Source organism: Anomaloglossus baeobatrachus, chromosome 1 (assembly GCF_048569485.1).
Source record: "Anomaloglossus baeobatrachus isolate aAnoBae1 chromosome 1, aAnoBae1.hap1, whole genome shotgun sequence".
NCBI lineage: Eukaryota > Metazoa > Chordata > Amphibia > Anura > Aromobatidae > Anomaloglossus > Anomaloglossus baeobatrachus.
Window position 1 is genome coordinate 695,085,043 of NC_134353.1, and position 22,164 is coordinate 695,107,206.

Below are 22,164 nucleotides of genomic sequence, written 5' to 3' on the forward strand. Positions count from 1 at the left end.
AGGTCACGTTGGTGTAATGGAGGCGCATTTGCTCTGACGTCATACAGAAAAGCCATGCTGCTGAAAATGGCAGCTGCCCGCTGCTGGCGGATGGCAGAGTTCAGGCGACTCCTGTCACTGCAGAGTAAGGTAAAAGCATGGCAGGTAAGAGCTGTGACACTGGCAGGGGGCAGAATGCTGCTTACCATGGGAAATTTGCCTTTCAGGTGCCTCAGAACCCGACATGGAGCATTGAAGCAGACACAGCCAAGCAGGTAATTGCTTCCATAGAAGACCACCCTCCCTCCATCATAAAGATGATGTACCATCATACCCTGGAATAATCCATAGCCATACATGAAGCAGAGCTCAGCTTGTTATTTAAAGGGATTGTCCAGTAGTGACTCCAGGGTGCTGGATAGTATAAAAACTAATATACTTACCTCTTGTACATCTGTGTCTCATCTCACATGACCGCTGCAGCCAATCAGCAGAACTCATAATTTTTGCCAGATTCTGCAGGGAAAGAAAAATGTGACTGTTGAAGGCAGTAAGTGGCCACATAACATTGTCAGGAGACCGGCTGATAGTGGAGCAGTGGCACTGATTTGGAAGGTAAGGCTAGATTATTTTTCACCCTGTAGCAGTGATGGGCGAACTCACAAATAAACTCCGTTTCCAGTTTGAAATTGATCCCGGATATCTGGCCGGATGCCAGTCCCCATTTAAGTCTATGGGGACCGGCATCTGGTGATTAAAAATAGTGGTAGAAGGGATAGGAGCACGCGCCCTATACTTGCCGAGGCTCCGATGCGGCTGTAACTGCTCCTGTGGCCGCCCATTGTCTTTCGGGGCCACTCATTAGGCTCATGCATATGCACTCCTTTCCCCGCCCACCTGTGTCTGTGATTGGTTGCAGTCAGACACACCCCCACCCTGAGTGACAGCGTTTCAGCTGACTCCTCCAATTACAGGCACTATACGTGGCTATCGTACTGTACAAAAATGGGCGTAAGGTTCCCCCCATATAATAATACTCCGCACAGATGAAGCATACAGCTACAGGCTGCAGCCATGCACTTATTTTGGCTGTGTTTCTAAATAAGAGGAACTGCATGTGGATTTTTTTTATATTTAAATAAATAATTTTAAAAACTGACATGCGTTTCCCTCCCCTCCCAATTTTCATAACTAGCCATGAGAAGGCCCGACAGCTGGGGGCTGGTATTCTCAAGCTGGGGAGGCCCATGGTTATTAGGCCCCCAGCCTAAAAATAGCAGCCTGCAGCTGTCCAGGATTGTCGCATGCATTAGATGTGACAAGCCTGGCACTTTACCCAGCTCTTCTTAATTGACCTATTGCTGTGGCAATTGGGAGCTAATAAGGAGTTAATAACAGCCCACAGCTGCAACTAAGTCCTAGATTGGTGATGGGAGACATCTGAGACCCCACACATCACTAATCTGTAAGGGAAAGTAAATTAAGCTACTGGTATAGTACCATTATAGCGATAGGAGAACAAATAATAGCAAGAATGGTACCAAATATATCTTAATTTTTTTTGAATACAGATTCCTTTAAAAGGAAGTAAGGGGAGCTCACTTCAATTAAAAAATTATCCACAGTAAAAGATTGCCAAAAAACTATCCCCATAAGACAATCTAAGGGACTAAATCAGGCCAGTTTTCACAAGTGGGATCCATTCAGAACCTAGGTATAGTGAGCAGCCACAGTAATGAAGATAACGCCATCTGGGTGAGACTGTTCCATATTCCGTTGAGACTGGTGAATTTTCTTTGTTATAAATCATATTCACAGCAGTCCCTCTTTATATGTAATCCGTTTTCATCTGTTGCATAACTTATGATTCAAATTACATACATAGGTTTAGAATGAGACTAGTGATCCTTTTATAGGTCACAATCATGTTTGTGTGTTATCAGATTTTAAAGGAATCTGTATTAAAAGTTAAGTTTTATTTGGTACCATTGTTGCTATTTGAAAGTAAATAAATACAAACACTGAAAAAAATGTATTTGGAATAAAATACAAAAAAACCCCACACTTTCACCCCTTTAACACCCCAAAACACACCTGCAGGTCCAACTTAATCCACACGATGATTCAGCTCTGCTACTTCTGAAGCTCACAGCGAGCAGCATACAGCATGACCGCCCGCTGTGAGGTTCAGGCAGAGAATGAATGAGCCGCACGATCAGCGGTGATGTCACTCAGGTAAGTTGCAGGTTCCAGTGGAATATGGTGTAAAAAGTTCAGAATCAAAGCTGCATCTCTTGGCAAACAAATGCGTAAAAACGGTTTTCATGTAGTTTGGGTGCAATTGTCTGCCAGGAGGTGCAAATTTGGTGCAGACATTTCAGCACCAAATTTGCACCTCCTGGAAGAAAACTGCACCAAAACTATTTTTTGTGCATTTTTTTTTTTTTTTTTTTTTTTGCCGAGATGCAGATTTGATTCTGAAATTTTACACCATATTCCTGCACCCAATCTACCCCTCCTGGCAAAAAAAGCCACATCATACTGCATGCAGTAGTGATGCATTTTTTTGCCAGGAGGGGTAGCAGGAATATGGTGTAAAAAAATTCAGCGCCAAGTCTGCATCTCTTAGCAGAAAAAAAAAGTTTTCCTGCCTGGAGATGCAGGTTTGTAAACTCAGAGTTCACTGAGGTCACCTGGGGTCAGGTTACCTGCGATCACAGGTGGAGGATCGTGGAAATCTCCAGCTCTGACCTCAGCTAACCTGAGTGACGTAGTAGCTCAGTCTCTGCTCGAACCTCACAGCGTTTGGTCATGTTCCATGATCATGTGCTGTGCCTTCAATAATGCAGCAGAGCTGGAATCGTTGTGGGACAGTGTGTGGATTATGTCAGACCTGCAGGGGTGTTTGCAGGGTTAATAAAGTGGTGAAAGAGGATTTATTTTTTTTTATTTCAATTAAAAAAAACAACATTTTATCAGAGGACTACTTGGCATGCTGTCAGGTAGTCCAGCATATTCCTGAGCTCTGTATAAGGGTACACTCACACGAGCGACAAATACGGTCGAGAGCAATGCGAGAAATTCTCGCATTACACTCGGACCAATGTTATTCTATGAGTGCGAGCTGTTGGTCAGCTTTTCTCGCATCCAGATTCTGGATGCGAGAAAAGCAGCAGCATGCTGCGTTTTTCTGCTACCGCCGTATCTCGCACCCATTCAAGTGAATGGATGCGAGAGATACATCGGACTGCACTCAGATGTTATCCCAGTGCAGTGCAATATACGCACAGGCTGACAGTGGAGGAGATGGGAGGATTAACCCCTCCCTCTCCTCCGCAGCGCCCGCACTCAGCTTCACAGCGGTAACCCGATCGCAAGATCGGGTTACAGTCGCATGACACTCGGCTCACGGTCGCAGCAGAGCCTGAGCTGGGGGACATTAGCATATCGCATCCGATGCTCTCACGCTCGTGTGAGTCCAGCCTAACTGCTAGATCTGCAGTACAGAAAAGTGATTTTATCAAAATGACAGCAAACAACTTGGTAAATGACACATCGCTGTAATCCGGGTCTGTGTCTCTACATTTTGCTGCTCCCAAATGAGGTAGCAAAAACATGGTGACAGATTCCCTTTAACGGCAGCAATCTGAGCTCAGCCCTTGTCAGTAGTTGAAAGCAATACCTGCCTGTTATGGTGCAGGCTCTGCTCCTGACATGACATATGCGGTGCATATATGGAGGATACAGCATATCTAATATTGGTCATTTTAGTGTAAACTTTTTTTGAATGATCTTACAAGAGGGAGAAGTGACAACTAGTCCGACCAAAAAAGTATTTCACACATTTGTTTTTTTTGTCACTGCTTTTCTAGGAAATTTTTTTAAAAAAAAAAAAGCTAGGTGCAACTTAGCGGAATACAAACAAAAGGGCAAGAAACAGCTGGGCCTGGTTTACTCTGCACTAAAACTGGTAGTTCTAGCTTCACGATATATTGGCACGCAGATTCCAGTGAAGATGTGCCGCACTGTTAATATTTTTTGTAACCTTGTATTTCAGTATACCTCTATGGAATTGGGACAGTGTACTGTGCAAAAATGAGGAGTAATGGGCAGACCTGGACTGTAAAAGTCTAGATCCACGTGCTTTCAAAAGTATCCAGGAGCCGGAGTTCTCCAGGAATTCCGGCTAATGATCTAGGTCTGGCAGATAATGCAAAAAAATTAAAGGGAAAGATAAAGAAAAAAATGCAAACAATGCTATACTTAAAGGCTCCAGCATGGCTGTAACTGCTCCTGCATATGCACTGCTTTCGCCGCCCTTCGGTGTCTGTGATTGGTTGAAGTCAGATGTGCCCCCACCCTGCGTGACCACATTACAGACCTGGTCTCTGGGTCTATCGTACAGTAAAAATAAAAAAGGCCTAGGATTCCCCCATATGATACAAGCACAGATAAACCATACAGCTGCAGCCCTCAGCCATGTGCTTATCTTGGGTGTGTATCACAATAAGATGAACTGTATGAGTTTAAAAAATAAAACAAACCCACAAAACAGTGTGTGGGGGCCCCCCCCCCAATTTTCATACCCGGCCATGATACAGCCTGACAGCTATGGGCTGGTATTCTCAGGCTGGGAAAATTCAAGGCTATTGGGAGACCTCAGCCTAAAAATTGCAGCTTGCAGCTGACCGGGATTGCTGTATGCATTAAATGCAACAATTCTTTACCCGACTCTTCCTGACTGCCTTGGTGCAGTGGCAATCAGGTTAATAAGATGTTAATTACAGCCCACAGCTGCCACTAAGCCCTAGATTAGGAATGGCAGGTGTCTAAAACACCCCACCCATTACTAATCTGTAAGCAAAAGTAAATGAACAGAAACACTGAAAAATCATAGATTAATCAGTAGTAGATTATCAAAACTACAGTAAGCAGCCCAGTAAGGTACACACAAGTAGAAATCAGGATCTATGCTGCTCAGATTAGGTGCCAAAAATCTGGTGACAGATTCCCTTTAAATCCCTCAAATATCTATTCCTGACCACAGCATTGAAGAGGCAAGTTTTGAGGAACATATGTTTCCATGCTCTTATTGCAAAAAAATTAAAGTTCCATTTACCCAAAAATGAAATTAAAAATGGCAGTTTGCCCCGCAAAAAAAAAAAAAAAAATCCATCCTCAATGCGAGAAGGGAATTTTGTTTACTTACCGTAAATTCCTTTTCTTCTAGCTCCTATTGGGAGACCCAGACAATTGGGTGTATAGCTTCTGCCTCCGGAGGCCACACAAAGTATTACACTTTAAAAAGTGTAACCCCTCCCCTCTGCTATACACCCTCCCGTGCATCACGGGCTCATCAGTTTTGGTGCCAAAGCAGGAAGGAGGAAACTTATAAATTGGTCTAAGGTAAATTCAATCCGAAGGATGTTCGGAGAACTGAAACCATGAACCAAAAGAACAATTCAACATGAACAACTTGTGTACACAAAAGAACAACAGCCCGAAGGGAACAGGGGCGGGTGCTGGGTCTCCCAATAGGAGCTAGAAGAAAAGGAATTTACGGTAAGTAAACAAAATTCCCTTCTTCTTTGTCGCTCCATTGGGAGACCCAGACAATTGGGATGTCCAAAAGCAATCCCTGGGTGGGTAAAAGAATACCTCGATAAAAAAGAGCCGAAAAACGGCCCCCTCTTACAGGTGGGCAACTGCCGCCTGAAGGAGTCGCCTACCTAGGCTGGCGTCTGCCGAATCATCGGCATGCACCTGATAGTGTTTCGTGAAAGTGTGCAGACTCGACCAGGTAGCCGCCTGACACACCTGCCGAGCCGTAGCCTGGTGCCGCAATGCCCAGGACACCGACGGCTCTGGTAGAATGGGCCTTCAGCCCTGCAGGAATCGGAAGCCTAAAAGAACGGTAGGCTTCAAGAATCGGTTCCTTGATCCACCGAGCCAAGGTTGACTTGAAAACCTGAAATCCCTTACTCTGGCCCGCGATAAGGACAAGAGCGCATCAGACCGGCGCAGGGGCGCCGTGCGAGAAATGTAGAGCCGGAGTGCTCTCACCAGATCTAATAAATGCAAATCCTTTTCACATTGGTGAACTGGATGCGGACCCAAAGAGGGGGAGACGATATCCTGATTGAGATGAAACGGGGATACCTTAGGGAGAAAGTCCGGACCGGACGTAGAACCACCCTATCCTGGTGAAACACCAGGAAGGGGGCTTTGCATGACAGCGCTGCTAGCTGAGACACTCTTCTGAGTGATGTGACTGCCACTAGGAAGGCCACCCTTTGCGAAAGGCGAGATAGAGAGATCCCGCATCGGCTCGAAAGTGGCTTCTGAAGAGTCGTCAGCCCCCTGTTAAGATCCGAGGGTGTTAACGGACGCTTGTAAGGTGTGACCGGAAAGCGCCGATACTTGTCCCTTGAGAGAGCCGAGAGACAAGCCCTTGTCCATTCCGGATTGAAGGAAAGAAAGAAAAGTGGGCAAGGCTAACGGCCAGGGAGTAAAACCCTGATCAGAGCACCAGGATAAGAAAATCCTCCAAGTCCTGTGATAGATCTTGGCGGACGTTGGTTTCCTGGCCTGTCTCATGGTGGCAATGACATCTGGAGATATCCCTGATGACGCTAGGAGCCCGGACTCAATGGCCACCTAGTCAGGTTTAGAGCCGCAGAATTCCGAAGGAAATCTGGCCCTTGAGGCAGCAAGTCTGGTCGGTCTGGGAGTGTCCACGGTTGACCCACCGTGAGGTGCCACAGATCCGGGTACCACGATCACCTCGGCCAGTCTGGAGCGACGAGGATGGCGCAGCGACAGTCTGACCTGATCTTGCGTAACACTCTGGGCAGTAGTGCCAGAGGAGGAAAAACATAAGGCAGTCGAAACTGCGACCAGTCGTGAACTAGCGCGTCTGCCGCCAGAGCTCTGTGATCCTTGGACCACGCCATGAATGCCGGGACTTTGTTGTTGTGCCGAGACGCCATTAGATCGACGTCCGGCGTTCCCCGGCGGCAACAGATCTCTAGAAACACGTCCGGGTGAAGAGACCATTCCCCTGCGTCCATGCCCTGGCGACTGAGAAAATCTGCTTCCCAGTTTTCTACGCCCGGGATGTGAACTGCGGAGATGGTGGAGGCTGTGGCTTCCGCCCACAGCCGAATCCGCCGAACTGCTCGGAAGGCTTGACTGCGCGTGTGCCGCCCTGGTGGTTGATGTACGCAACCGTCGTGGCGTTGTCCGACTGAATTCGGATCTGCCTGCCCTCCAGCCACCGCTGGAACACCTTTAGGGCTAGATCCACTGCCCTTATCTCCAGAACATTGATCTGAAGGGAGGACTCTGTCGGAGTCCAGGTTCCCTGAGCCGAGTGGTGGAGGAAGACCGCTCCCCACCCTGACAGACTCGCGTCCGTCGTGACTTCAGCCTCAGCTGGGGGCCGGAAGGATTTTCCCTCCGCCCAGGAAGTGGAAAGAAGACACCACTGAAGAGAGGTTTTGCTGCAAGGAAAGAGAGACGTTCTTGTCTAGGGACGTCGACCTCCTGTCCCATTTGCGGTGTCCGATAGAATCGGACGCAGACGAAACTGCGCAAGGGAACTGCCTCCCTTGCTGCCACCATCTTCCTTAGAAATTGCATGAGGCGCCTCAAGGGGTGACTGGGCCCGAAGGAGAGATTGCACCCCTGTCTGTAGTGAACGCTGACTATGCAGCGGAAGCTTCACTATCGCTGAGAGAGTATGAAACTCCATCCCGAGGCAAGTCAGTGATTGGGTCGGTGTCAGTTTTGACCTTGGAAATTTGATGATCCACCCGAACCCCTGGAGGGTCTCCAGAGCGATGGTCAGGTTGAGTTGACATGCCACCCAGGAGGGTGTCTGGACTAGAAGATCGTCTAGGTAAGTGATCACCGAGTGGCCCTGTAGGACCGCCACCACTGCTGCCATGACCTTGGTGAAGATCCGTGGGACTGTCGCCAGGCCGAATGGCAGTGCCACGAACTCAAGTGTTCGTCCCTGATGGCGAAACGCAGAAAGCGTTGAAGCTCGGGTGCGATCGGCACATGGAGATAAGCATCCTTGATGTCAATTGATGCTAGGAAGTCTCCTTGTGACATCGAGGCTTCAGAGTGTTCACCGCCTGAAAAAGTGCATCGGCTCGCTCGGGGGGCGGAGATGTTTTGAAGAAACTAAGTCGGAGGACGAGAGCAGAGCTCTATCCTGTAACCTTGAGACAGAATGTCTCTCACCCATCGGTCTTGGACATGTGGCCACCAGGCGTCGCAAAAGCGGGAGAGCCTGCCACCGACCGAGGACGCGGTCTTGGTGAGGCCGAAGTCATGAGGAAGCCGCCTTGTGACTTAGACCGCCATGCAGAGGAGTTCCTCTAGCCCTCCTCTGACCTGTTGGACGTGGAGGAACGGAACTTTGCTGAGGACCGAAATGACCGAAACCCTTGGACTGGGGCAAGGACGATACCTTTCCCTTGGGCTGTCTAGTAACTTCATCCAATTGCTCGCCAAACAAACGGTCGCCAGAAAATGGCAAACCGGTTAAGAACTTCTTGGAAGCAGAGCCTGCCTTCCATTCACGTAGCCACATGGCCCTGCAGACTGCCACCGAATTGGTGGATGCTACCGCTGTACGGCTCGCAGAGTCCAGGAACGGCGTTCATGGCGTAGAACGAAAAAACCTACGCCTGAGAAGTGAAGGACACAACCTGCGGGGCAGAGGTATGTGCAACCGCAATAATCTCAGCCAGAGAAGTTGAGATAGCTTGGAGTGCCCTCACGGCTGCGAAGGCTGGAGCAAAAGATGCGACTATGGCTTCATAGATGGATTTCATCATAAGCTTTATTTGCCTGTCAGTGGCATTCGTGAGAGATGGCATCTGCCACTAATACTACGGATCTAGCCGCCAGCTTAGAGACTGGAGAATCCACCCTGTGACACTGAGCCCAACCCTTAACAACGTCAGGGAGTAACGCGTGTCAATAAGGCGCTTAGTAAGCGCTTGTCCATAAAGTTCTGTGCTTCTGGACGGTCCCTCTGGAGTTAGAGTGATCGAAACACGCACTCCTGATGAAGTCGGGGAAGGTTCCCAGCGGGCCCGCTTAGCCTATCAGAGGCCGCGGTCCGTGACGGAGTTCTCACCGTGGGATCTGGGTTGTTACCCCAGGAGCCCCTTGTTGTACCGACCCAGAGGGGCCCGGGAGCGATGAACTCACAGCTCCCTGGCCCTGTGTTATCGGTCTGGACTGCAAGGCTTCCAGTATCTTAGCAGACCCTCTGTCCATAGACTGAGTCCTGGAATGTGAAAGCTACTCAGAGATTTGCTGATTCCAACATGCAAACTCTGTCCCTGTCATCTGTGCAGTGGAAACCGGCGGTACCACCTGGCCGAGGGTCCCACCAGTGCCGGAGGCTCCGGCTGAGTGAGTGCCCTCGGGGCCAAGCATTGTACACAATGAGGGTATGTGGAACCTGCCTGTAATATAGCCGCACAAGAGGTACAGGTTGTAAAATAAGCCAGTGCCTTGGCACCCTTACTCTTTAAGAGCAGACAACAGCATGTCGTCCGCAGAGTATTCAGTGAGGGTATACAGCCAAAAACAAATAATGCTGCCGAACAGTGAGATCATATACCATATAAATAAACATATATATATACACTGCGGCACCAAGGGGGGTCAGCACCTGAAAACTGGTGCCCCACAGTGCTCAGTGAGGGGGAAGGAGGATACCAACGTATGCTCCAGCCCTCCCTGCCGACGTCCAGTCGGCCGTCCCGTCGTTACCCCTGACTGGCAGGCCTGAGAACGGGAGTATATGGTACTAGGCCGCAAGAGCCGGGGACTAAATTTAAAAACGCTATGGGGAGATAAGGTATGCACACCAGTGACTATGTAAGGGGAATACATGGAATAGCAGAAACTGCTGTGTGAATACTGACTTGAAAAATCCAATAGCTATATGAAGAGTGAAAATGTGAAAAATGGAATCTGCATTACTGCCATGAACATATGAATAAAGAGAAATTTAGCTACTGAATTGATCAATGCAATAGAGCCCCAACACTACGCCAAAGTATTTCTCTACGTTGGGGTCCCTAGCTTGTGTGTGTCCTCTCATGCAGTTAAAAAACTTACCGTGTATGGGAAGCTGAGACCCAGGCTATTTATGCGTATTATATGGATTGGCAATAGGTGTGGTGGGGAGGGTTCACAAACGAAAAACTACTAACAATAACGAATAACGTTTGGAACACCATTCTAAGTCTGAACTGGGTGCAAAAAACCTAAAAAAACATCACTATGGGGAGATAAGGTATGCACACCAGTGACTATGTAAGGGGAATACATGGAATAGCAGAAACTGCTGTGTGAATACTGACTTGAAAAATCCAATAGCTATATGAAGAGTGAAAATGTGAAAAATGGAATCTGCATTACTGCCATGAACATATGAATAAAGAGAAATTTAGCTACTGAATTGATCAATGCAATAGAGCCCCAACACTACGCCAAAGTATTTCTCTACGTTGGGGTCCCTAGCTTGTGTGTGTCCTCTCATGCAGTTAAAAAACTTACCGTGTATGGGAAGCTGAGACCCAGGCTATTTATGCGTATTATATGGATTGGCAATAGGTGTGGTGGGGAGGGTTCACAAACGAAAAACTACTAACAATAACGAATAACGTTTGGAACACCATTCTAAGTCTGAACTGGGTGCAAAAAACCTAAAAAAACATCACTATGGGGAGATAAGGTATGCACACCAGTGACTATGTAAGGGGAATACATGGAATAGCAGAAACTGCTGTGTGAATACTGACTTGAAAAATCCAATAGCTATATGAAGAGTGAAAATGTGAAAAATGGAATCTGCATTACTGCCATGAACATATGAATAAAGAGAAATTTAGCTACTGAATTGATCAATGCAATAGAGCCCCAACACTACGCCAAAGTATTTCTCTACGTTGGGGTCCCTAGCTTGTGTGTGTCCTCTCATGCAGTTAAAAAACTTACCGTGTATGGGAAGCTGAGACCCAGGCTATTTATGCGTATTATATGGATTGGCAATAGGTGTGGTGGGGAGGGTTCACAAACGAAAAACTACTAACAATAACGAATAACGTTTGGAACACCATTCTAAGTCTGAACTGGGTGCAAAAAACCTAAAAAAACATCACTATGGGGAGATAAGGTATGCACACCAGTGACTATGTAAGGGGAATACATGGAATAGCAGAAACTGCTGTGTGAATACTGACTTGAAAAATCCAATAGCTATATGAAGAGTGAAAATGTGAAAAATGGAATCTGCATTACTGCCATGAACATATGAATAAAGAGAAATTTAGCTACTGAATTGATCAATGCAATAGAGCCCCAACACTACGCCAAAGTATTTCTCTACGTTGGGGTCCCTAGCTTGTGTGTGTCCTCTCATGCAGTTAAAAAACTTACCGTGTATGGGAAGCTGAGACCCAGGCTATTTATGCGTATTATATGGATTGGCAATAGGTGTGGTGGGGAGGGTTCACAAACGAAAAACTACTAACAATAACGAATAACGTTTGGAACACCATTCTAAGTCTGAACTGGGTGCAAAAAACCTAAAAAAACATCACTATGGGGAGATAAGGTATGCACACCAGTGACTATGTAAGGGGAATACATGGAATAGCAGAAACTGCTGTGTGAATACTGACTTGAAAAATCCAATAGCTATATGAAGAGTGAAAATGTGAAAAATGGAATCTGCATTACTGCCATGAACATATGAATAAAGAGAAATTTAGCTACTGAATTGATCAATGCAATAGAGCCCCAACACTACGCCAAAGTATTTCTCTACGTTGGGGTCCCTAGCTTGTGTGTGTCCTCTCATGCAGTTAAAAAACTTACCGTGTATGGGAAGCTGAGACCCAGGCTATTTATGCGTATTATATGGATTGGCAATAGGTGTGGTGGGGAGGGTTCACAAACGAAAAACTACTAACAATAACGAATAACGTTTGGAACACCATTCTAAGTCTGAACTGGGTGCAAAAAACCTAAAAAAACATCACTATGGGGAGATAAGGTATGCACACCAGTGACTATGTAAGGGGAATACATGGAATAGCAGAAACTGCTGTGTGAATACTGACTTGAAAAATCCAATAGCTATATGAAGAGTGAAAATGTGAAAAATGGAATCTGCATTACTGCCATGAACATATGAATAAAGAGAAATTTAGCTACTGAATTGATCAATGCAATAGAGCCCCAACACTACGCCAAAGTATTTCTCTACGTTGGGGTCCCTAGCTTGTGTGTGTCCTCTCATGCAGTTAAAAAACTTACCGTGTATGGGAAGCTGAGACCCAGGCTATTTATGCGTATTATATGGATTGGCAATAGGTGTGGTGGGGAGGGTTCACAAACGAAAAACTACTAACAATAACGAATAACGTTTGGAACACCATTCTAAGTCTGAACTGGGTGCAAAAAACCTAAAAAAACATCACTATGGGGAGATAAGGTATGCACACCAGTGACTATGTAAGGGGAATACATGGAATAGCAGAAACTGCTGTGTGAATACTGACTTGAAAAATCCAATAGCTATATGAAGAGTGAAAATGTGAAAAATGGAATCTGCATTACTGCCATGAACATATGAATAAAGAGAAATTTAGCTACTGAATTGATCAATGCAATAGAGCCCCAACACTACGCCAAAGTATTTCTCTACGTTGGGGTCCCTAGCTTGTGTGTGTCCTCTCATGCAGTTAAAAAACTTACCGTGTATGGGAAGCTGAGACCCAGGCTATTTATGCGTATTATATGGATTGGCAATAGGTGTGGTGGGGAGGGTTCACAAACGAAAAACTACTAACAATAACGAATAACGTTTGGAACACCATTCTAAGTCTGAACTGGGTGCAAAAAACCTAAAAAAACATCACTATGGGGAGATAAGGTAAAACTTTTTTTAACTGCATGAGAGGACACACACAAGCTAGGGACCCCAACGTAGAGAAATACTTTGGCGTAGTGTTGGGGCTCTATTGCATTGATCAATTCAGTAGCTAAATTTCTCTTTATTCATATGTTCATGGCAGTAATGCAGATTCCATTTTTCACATTTTCACTCTTCATATAGCTATTGGATTTTTCAAGTCAGTATTCACACAGCAGTTTCTGCTATTCCATGTATTCCCCTTACATAGTCACTGGTGTGCATACCTTATCTCCCCATAGTGATGTTTTTTTAGGTTTTTTGCACCCAGTTCAGACTTAGAATGGTGTTCCAAACGTTATTCGTTATTGTTAGTAGTTTTTCGTTTGTGAACCCTCCCCACCACACCTATTGCCAATCCATATAATACGCATAAATAGCCTGGGTCTCAGCTTCCCATACACGGTAAGTTTTTTAACTGCATGAGAGGACACACACAAGCTAGGGACCCCAACGTAGAGAAATACTTTGGCGTAGTGTTGGGGCTCTATTGCATTGATCAATTCAGTAGCTAAATTTCTCTTTATTCATATGTTCATGGCAGTAATGCAGATTCCATTTTTCACATTTTCACTCTTCATATAGCTATTGGATTTTTCAAGTCAGTATTCACACAGCAGTTTCTGCTATTCCATGTATTCCCCTTACATAGTCACTGGTGTGCATACCTTATCTCCCCATAGTGATGTTTTTTTAGGTTTTTTGCACCCAGTTCAGACTTAGAATGGTGTTCCAAACGTTATTCGTTATTGTTAGTAGTTTTTCGTTTGTGAACCCTCCCCACCACACCTATTGCCAATCCATATAATACGCATAAATAGCCTGGGTCTCAGCTTCCCATACACGGTAAGTTTTTTAACTGCATGAGAGGACACACACAAGCTAGGGACCCCAACGTAGAGAAATACTTTGGCGTAGTGTTGGGGCTCTATTGCATTGATCAATTCAGTAGCTAAATTTCTCTTTATTCATATGTTCATGGCAGTAATGCAGATTCCATTTTTCACATTTTCACTCTTCATATAGCTATTGGATTTTTCAAGTCAGTATTCACACAGCAGTTTCTGCTATTCCATGTATTCCCCTTACATAGTCACTGGTGTGCATACCTTATCTCCCCATAGTGATGTTTTTTTAGGTTTTTTGCACCCAGTTCAGACTTAGAATGGTGTTCCAAACGTTATTCGTTATTGTTAGTAGTTTTTCGTTTGTGAACCCTCCCCACCACACCTATTGCCAATCCATATAATACGCATAAATAGCCTGGGTCTCAGCTTCCCATACACGGTAAGTTTTTTAACTGCATGAGAGGACACACACAAGCTAGGGACCCCAACGTAGAGAAATACTTTGGCGTAGTGTTGGGGCTCTATTGCATTGATCAATTCAGTAGCTAAATTTCTCTTTATTCATATGTTCATGGCAGTAATGCAGATTCCATTTTTCACATTTTCACTCTTCATATAGCTATTGGATTTTTCAAGTCAGTATTCACACAGCAGTTTCTGCTATTCCATGTATTCCCCTTACATAGTCACTGGTGTGCATACCTTATCTCCCCATAGTGATGTTTTTTTAGGTTTTTTGCACCCAGTTCAGACTTAGAATGGTGTTCCAAACGTTATTCGTTATTGTTAGTAGTTTTTCGTTTGTGAACCCTCCCCACCACACCTATTGCCAATCCATATAATACGCATAAATAGCCTGGGTCTCAGCTTCCCATACACGGTAAGTTTTTTAACTGCATGAGAGGACACACACAAGCTAGGGACCCCAACGTAGAGAAATACTTTGGCGTAGTGTTGGGGCTCTATTGCATTGATCAATTCAGTAGCTAAATTTCTCTTTATTCATATGTTCATGGCAGTAATGCAGATTCCATTTTTCACATTTTCACTCTTCATATAGCTATTGGATTTTTCAAGTCAGTATTCACACAGCAGTTTCTGCTATTCCATGTATTCCCCTTACATAGTCACTGGTGTGCATACCTTATCTCCCCATAGTGATGTTTTTTTAGGTTTTTTGCACCCAGTTCAGACTTAGAATGGTGTTCCAAACGTTATTCGTTATTGTTAGTAGTTTTTCGTTTGTGAACCCTCCCCACCACACCTATTGCCAATCCATATAATACGCATAAATAGCCTGGGTCTCAGCTTCCCATACACGGTAAGTTTTTTAACTGCATGAGAGGACACACACAAGCTAGGGACCCCAACGTAGAGAAATACTTTGGCGTAGTGTTGGGGCTCTATTGCATTGATCATTTCAGTAGCTAAATTTCTCTTTATTCATATGTTCATGGCAGTAATGCAGATTCCATTTTTCACATTTTCACTCTTCATATAGCTATTGGATTTTTCAAGTCAGTATTCACACAGCAGTTTCTGCTATTCCATGTATTCCCCTTACATAGTCACTGGTGTGCATACCTTATCTCCCCATAGTGATGTTTTTTTAGGTTTTTTGCACCCAGTTCAGACTTAGAATGGTGTTCCAAACGTTATTCGTTATTGTTAGTAGTTTTTCGTTTGTGAACCCTCCCCACCACACCTATTGCCAATCCATATAATACGCATAAATAGCCTGGGTCTCAGCTTCCCATACACGGTAAGTTTTTTAACTGCATGAGAGGACACACACAAGCTAGGGACCCCAACGTAGAGAAATACTTTGGCGTAGTGTTGGGGCTCTATTGCATTGATCAATTCAGTAGCTAAATTTCTCTTTATTCATATGTTCATGGCAGTAATGCAGATTCCATTTTTCACATTTTCACTCTTCATATAGCTATTGGATTTTTCAAGTCAGTATTCACACAGCAGTTTCTGCTATTCCATGTATTCCCCTTACATAGTCACTGGTGTGCATACCTTATCTCCCCATAGTGATGTTTTTTTAGGTTTTTTGCACCCAGTTCAGACTTAGAATGGTGTTCCAAACGTTATTCGTTATTGTTAGTAGTTTTTCGTTTGTGAACCCTCCCCACCACACCTATTGCCAATCCATATAATACGCATAAATAGCCTGGGTCTCAGCTTCCCATACACGGTAAGTTTTTTAACTGCATGAGAGGACACACACAAGCTAGGGACCCCAACGTAGAGAAATACTTTGGCGTAGTGTTGGGGCTCTATTGCATTGATCAATTCAGTAGCTAAATTTCTCTTTATTCATATGTTCATGGCAGTAATGCAGATTCCATTTTTCACATTTTCACTCTTCATATAGCTATTGGATTTTTCAAGTCAGTATTCACACAGCAGTTTCTGCTATTCCATGTATTCCCCTTACATAGTCACTGGTGTGCATACCTTATCTCCCCATAGTGATGTTTTTTTTAGGTTTTTTGCACCCAGTTCAGACTTAGAATGGTGTTCCAAACGTTATTCGTTATTGTTAGTAGTTTTTCGTTTGTGAACCCTCCCCACCACACCTATTGCCAATCCATATAATACGCATAAATAGCCTGGGTCTCAGCTTCCCATACACGGTAAGTTTTTTAACTGCATGAGAGGACACACACAAGCTAGGGACCCCAACGTAGAGAAATACTTTGGCGTAGTGTTGGGGCTCTATTGCATTGATCAATTCAGTAGCTAAATTTCTCTTTATTCATATGTTCATGGCAGTAATGCAGATTCCATTTTTCACATTTTCACTCTTCATATAGCTATTGGATTTTTCAAGTCAGTATTCACACAGCAGTTTCTGCTATTCCATGTATTCCCCTTACATAGTCACTGGTGTGCATACCTTATCTCCCCATAGTGATGTTTTTTTAGGTTTTTTGCACCCAGTTCAGACTTAGAATGGTGTTCCAAACGTTATTCGTTAAATTTAAAAACGCGGCCGGCAAACATGGCGCGGTAGTCCCAGTCTCACAAACCACTCAGCAACCGCTGCGGCATTTGTAACACAGATGCTGCATGCACCGTCCCTCAGGGGACACAGAGTACCTTATGATGCAGGGCTCTGTCCCTGATGATGTCCAGTCTCCTGTCCGTCAGAATCCCCCAGGGGCTGCGGATGGAGCCCGGTCCCAGTGCATGGCGACCGGTTAGGATCCCCCTCTCCCTGGGCAGTGGAGCAGATTCTGAGATCCTCCATCGGCAGAATTATAACAATGGCTGCCGGAGTTCTGAGGGGAGGAGAGAGCCGTGGGCGGAACCGCAAAAGTGCGGGAACCTGGTGGCCCATAGAGATCAGTGAGGGGGGCGGAGGACAGCGAAGTGTGCTCCAGCCCTCACTGTCGGCATCATACCGACCGTCCCGCCTTTCTCCCTGACTGGCAGGCTCAGGGGCGGGAGTTTAGCACACTAGGCCGCAAAAGCCGGGGACTAAAGTATAAACCGCGGCCGACAAACAGGCACGGTCGGCACGGTAGTCCCAGACAAAAAATCCACACCGCAGTCGCAGCTGCGTCTGAGGCCAAGGTGCTTCATGCGCCGTCCCAACGGGGACACAGAGTACCTGTAGATGCAGGGCCATGTCCCTGACGATACTCCGTCTCCTGTCCAGCAGATTCCCCCAGGGGCTGCGGAGGGAGCCCAGTCCCAGTGGCTGGATGACCGGTTAGGATCCCACTTCCCCAGAGCCCCTAAGGGATGGGGAAGGAAAACGACATGTGGCTCCTGCCTGTGTACCCGCAATGGGTACCTCAACCTTAACAACACCGCCGACCTGAGTGGGGTGAGAAGGGAGCATGCCGGGGGCCCTGTTAGGGCCCTCTTTTCTTCCATCTGATATAATCAGCAGCTGCTGCTGACTAAAATGTGGAGCATTGTGTGCATGTGTGCCTCCTTCAACACAAAGCATAAAAACTGATGAGCCCGTGATGCACGGGAGGGTGTATAGCAGAGGGGAGGGGTTACACTTTTTAAAGTGTAATACTTTGTGTGGCCTCCGGAGGCAGAAGCTATACACCCAATTGTCTGGGTCTCCCAATGGAGCGACAAAGAAAAGGTATAAAATAGTTATAGGCTTCAGAAAAAGATGTTAATAACTTCTGAATTTTTCTGAAATATTTGTTATCCAGCATAATAGTGAACAGGTCACTTTTGCAACACAAAAACCTGCAGTCAGACGATTGTTCTGATTAAAATCACCTTTTTTCTTTGTTAGTTGAGCAGCAGCTACAGGAAGAAAAAGGACCTTTTATTCACCCTGCAGCTGCTCACATCCAGTTATAGAAGCTGTGCAGGAAGCAGATACAGGCACCAGTCAATTTAAAGTGAGCTCAGCTGTAATCACTGCCCTGCACTTAACAGCATGCTCTACACAAGCAGCAGTGTATCAGGGTGCTATTATACCACTGCTCACTATAACTGCTCTTATGACTGAGCATGAGCAGGGAGGATACCAGTTCATTTTCTCCCTGCAGCTGCTGTTCCAATAAGGCTGGCATGAGTTTAATGCTGTGTACTTTCAGATTAAGGTCTTATCTGCAGGTAATTAGCATTTCTTAACATTACATATTCCCCATTTAATGATCATGCTGCTAAGTAAATATGGTGGCAGAAGAATACATAAAGCTAAGTTACCCTTTTCTATAGTTTACACATTACTTCTATACAAATCATTAAGCAATTTTTTTTCTTATTGGACCTATAGAGTAACATTAAAATGTATATATTCTTTGTAGGACTGTCATGTTTCTGCAGATGTAATTGATCACCTCGAACGATTGGCATTAGTTGACTTTCGCAACCAAGAAGGAGTAGAGCGCCTGGAGAGAGCAATTCATTTTGCCAGTCATCTACACAATGTGAATACAGACGGTGTTGAACCACTCTCATCAGTGTTAGAGGACAGGTATGGTTTTTATTAAGTGTGTCCACCAACCTACCCTAAGAATTAACTAAAAATCCTTCTTCCATTGTAGGGCACTTTACATGAGAGATGACACCATCACAGCTGGGCACTGTACAGAACTACTACTGGAAAATGCAAAGACTGTTGTTGAAGATTATTTTGTAGCACCTCCCGGTATTCATATATAGTATATTATTTCTATGTACAGATAATTGTACGGTGTAAGCTAATATATTCTTCTATACCAACAGGGAACATTCCTTTGCCACCCCAGGACAATGTATACCACTCTGCCAGCAATGATGATCTGTGACTCGTGTGAAAACAAAGAATGCCGCACTAGGAAATCTCACTGTTTTATTAGGACAGCTACAGATGTTTATTTAACTGAAACACTTTCATAATAAAAGGAAACACATACAAACTTGATCGGGGGATTAAAAGTTATTTCAAATAATAATTGATCTAACAAATTTGTGGGAGTAGATCTATAGAAGACAAACAACATTCCCTTATGTTTGTCTCAGCGCCACACCATTCCACCTTGTTATATCCCATATACCTATCACTCACTGCACACTTACTCAAACATCAGATTAGGCACAATACTGTGTTGCCTCCTTAGAAGATGACAAATTGAAAGAAACCATAAACATCTGATGTAAAGAGCACACATCTCCTAAAAAACAAAAAATAAAATGTAATACGGGCAGAAAATAATGGTATAAAAGACAGTTGATGAAATCCATCAGTCGTGGAATGTAAGAGCAGATGGTCTTCAGAATTAAACGCATAGAAAGTGTCCCTGCGTGGCAGCTCAGTACTGTCGGAAGGGGGAGGCGTAACGGGGAGAACGACGAGTTTGATAGGGAGAATCACGGCCCCTAGAGCGGGATCTGGATCGTGAATAGCTGGCATTTCTTTCAGCACAGACACGGATGTAAGAGGTTTCACCCTAAAAAGAGAAAAAAAAAATAAAAAAATCTATTTTTTTATACACAGATTTACATTATAAGCAAATAATCTAAGAAGCCATCTTACTTCATGAGAACGGAACTTTGTATCATCCAGTTTCCTCAAAGCATACTCCATGTCTTCCTTGCGAATAAACTCCACAATGCCCATCCCATCCTTGTGTACATCAGCATAACAGACATCTCCAGCTTCTCTCATATGATCCTTCAGATCCTGCCAGCTCCCCGATGGGGGAAGACCTGAAACAAAACGATTAGATTGCTTTTAGGGGTGCAGAAAGGAATTGGGGCTGTTACAACAGGAATATAGATGGATAAAAACATGGCTGTGCACACGACCATGCTATACACACACACACACACACACACACACACGCTTTAACACTAGAAGTCCCAGAAATTTTGAGCTCCCCCTTAGTCCAAACTGAATAGAACTAACTAGAAACTAAATGGCTAAACTCAATGGAAAACAACAACCGCCTCTGGTGCGACAGTAATGGCCTTAATTACAGAACAAAATACGGTGATTATAGGATGTTAGCTAAAATCCTTCAGGTCATTCGACTCCTCTCTGGGTTCCAAAGGTAGAAATGTTAAATGACCCCTCTCTGGGACTTCTAGTGTTAATGTATGCTCCAATAATAAAGTAATTTGCACTTATCAGACATCACACATAGCACTAGCACACAACCCACTTTATAGAGCAAATTCTGCATTCAATAAAACAAAAAATGTTTGCAACAGCATATATAGCTTCTTACTTTGGATGCACCAGAGAAAGCTTGTGATCAGGATTCTATACCCTAATCTAATATCACATATGTAAAATGTGCTTTAATGCTGAGTAAATCCTTACATTTCTTGCAAAAATCTATTTCTGTTGTAGAGAAATCCAGAGTAGAAATTGTATGGTAATGAGTTGTAAGCGCAGTGGTTGGACATTGCACTTCTGTCTCAGTGACTGGAGGCGGCAGGAGAGCTGCAGTGCAATGTCCAACCACTGCGCTTACAACTCATTACCATACAATTTCTACTCTGGATTTCTCTACACAAAAAGGGATTTTTTAGTTTGTAAAGATTTAATTTGCATTAAAGCACTTAGATACATGCCATTATAATGCAGTATAAAATCCAGATGACAGGTTCTTTTAGTTTGAATCTTACTACACAGTTTGTTAACTTAGTATTAAAAGACGACTTGTCACTGGATTCCATAATACAAACTACATATATACAGTAGATCCTAGGCGTGAGGAGTCTGATGTATCAACTATGAAAAATCGCTATTAGAATGTCCAGATAGAGAAAGGTCTCATGACCCCAGTATCTTCCCGACCAGCCTGACAGCTGCGTATCGGACTAAGCAGTGTGTGATTTAAGCAGCTGGAGGGACTGTCCGGTGGGCAGGAATTTTAAGGGGAGAAAAAAAAAAAATTATAGTATGTCAATGTCAAAATGGCTGTACAATCATTTGAAAATATATATAGTAAATATATAATACTCAGATGATTGTGCAGCCATTTTGCCTTGGCCAAGGCCTTGTTCGCACGTAACTGCTGAATATTCTGCAGCGATTTGACAGCACATGTGCGCTTTAAACCGCTGCAGACACACTGCATAATGGATGCAGTTTTTCTGTAGAAGAAAAAAAAAAGTATGTTTCATGCGCTCGGGCTGCTGCCCCCCACCATAGACAGAGTGGGAGCTGCATCAATAGCGCACGGAATAACTGACATGCTGCTTATATGAACGCACGGATTTGGGTCAAAATTTTAGCACCCAAATCGCGTTCAAAAAAGCAACGTGCGCACGTATCATGCACAATCTACATAGACTGTGCAGGGGACGCAGGACGCATGCATTTACTCTACAGTGCAATGCACAGCGTAAATGCATGCAATTATGCAACATGACCATGAGCCCTAACTGCAAAAAGCCACAGCATCTCTTCTGATTTGTAGGCCTGGAGAAACATTATAGGCATACTATTCAGAAGAGGCGCTTGGGATAACAGCAAGTAGATCACAGAACTCCTGTCTGGCAGCCGCAGACTACCTGATGAGGCCACCAGGGTCCAGCTAAGGCTAGTTTCACACATCCGGCATTTTGCCGGATTCGGCCACTCCAGTACAGTGTTAATACTGTACAATGGCATGGCGGCAAGCTTCGGTCACATGACAGCATGTGACCGGAGGTTGCCACGATGCCATTGTACAGTATTAACACTGTACTGGAGTGTGCCAGATCCGGCAAAATGCCGGATGTGTGAAACTAGCCTAAGAGCACGGCTTTTATTATGAAATTACTGAACAATGCAGTTTAATCTCTTAATGACAGCCAATATGGCTTTTTACAGATTTGAAAACATCCCCCCCACGGATGAAA

The 22,164-nt window shown here is 44.6% G+C and overlaps 1 protein-coding gene and 1 long non-coding RNA gene across 2 annotated transcripts; one reads left to right on the plus strand and one right to left on the minus strand.

Moving 5' to 3' along the window:
- The first annotated feature begins 10 nt into the window (after positions 1-10).
- On the plus strand, positions 11-19,232 carry LOC142248973 (glutamyl-tRNA(Gln) amidotransferase subunit C, mitochondrial-like). The gene is made up of 5 exons (XM_075320499.1): positions 11-129; positions 207-254; positions 18,636-18,805; positions 18,876-18,979; positions 19,057-19,232. The coding sequence occupies exons 1-5, from the start codon at positions 55-57 to the stop codon at positions 19,116-19,118; spliced, it is 459 nt and encodes a 152-aa protein (XP_075176614.1). The 5' UTR covers positions 11-54; the 3' UTR covers positions 19,119-19,232.
- Positions 19,149-20,033, minus strand: LOC142248981 (uncharacterized). Its single transcript, XR_012724971.1, has 2 exons — positions 19,847-20,033; positions 19,149-19,760 (listed from the first exon to the last, which is right to left on the minus strand). It is a non-coding gene; the product is annotated as an uncharacterized LOC142248981 (long non-coding RNA).
- Positions 20,034-22,164: the final 2,131 nt, after the last annotated feature.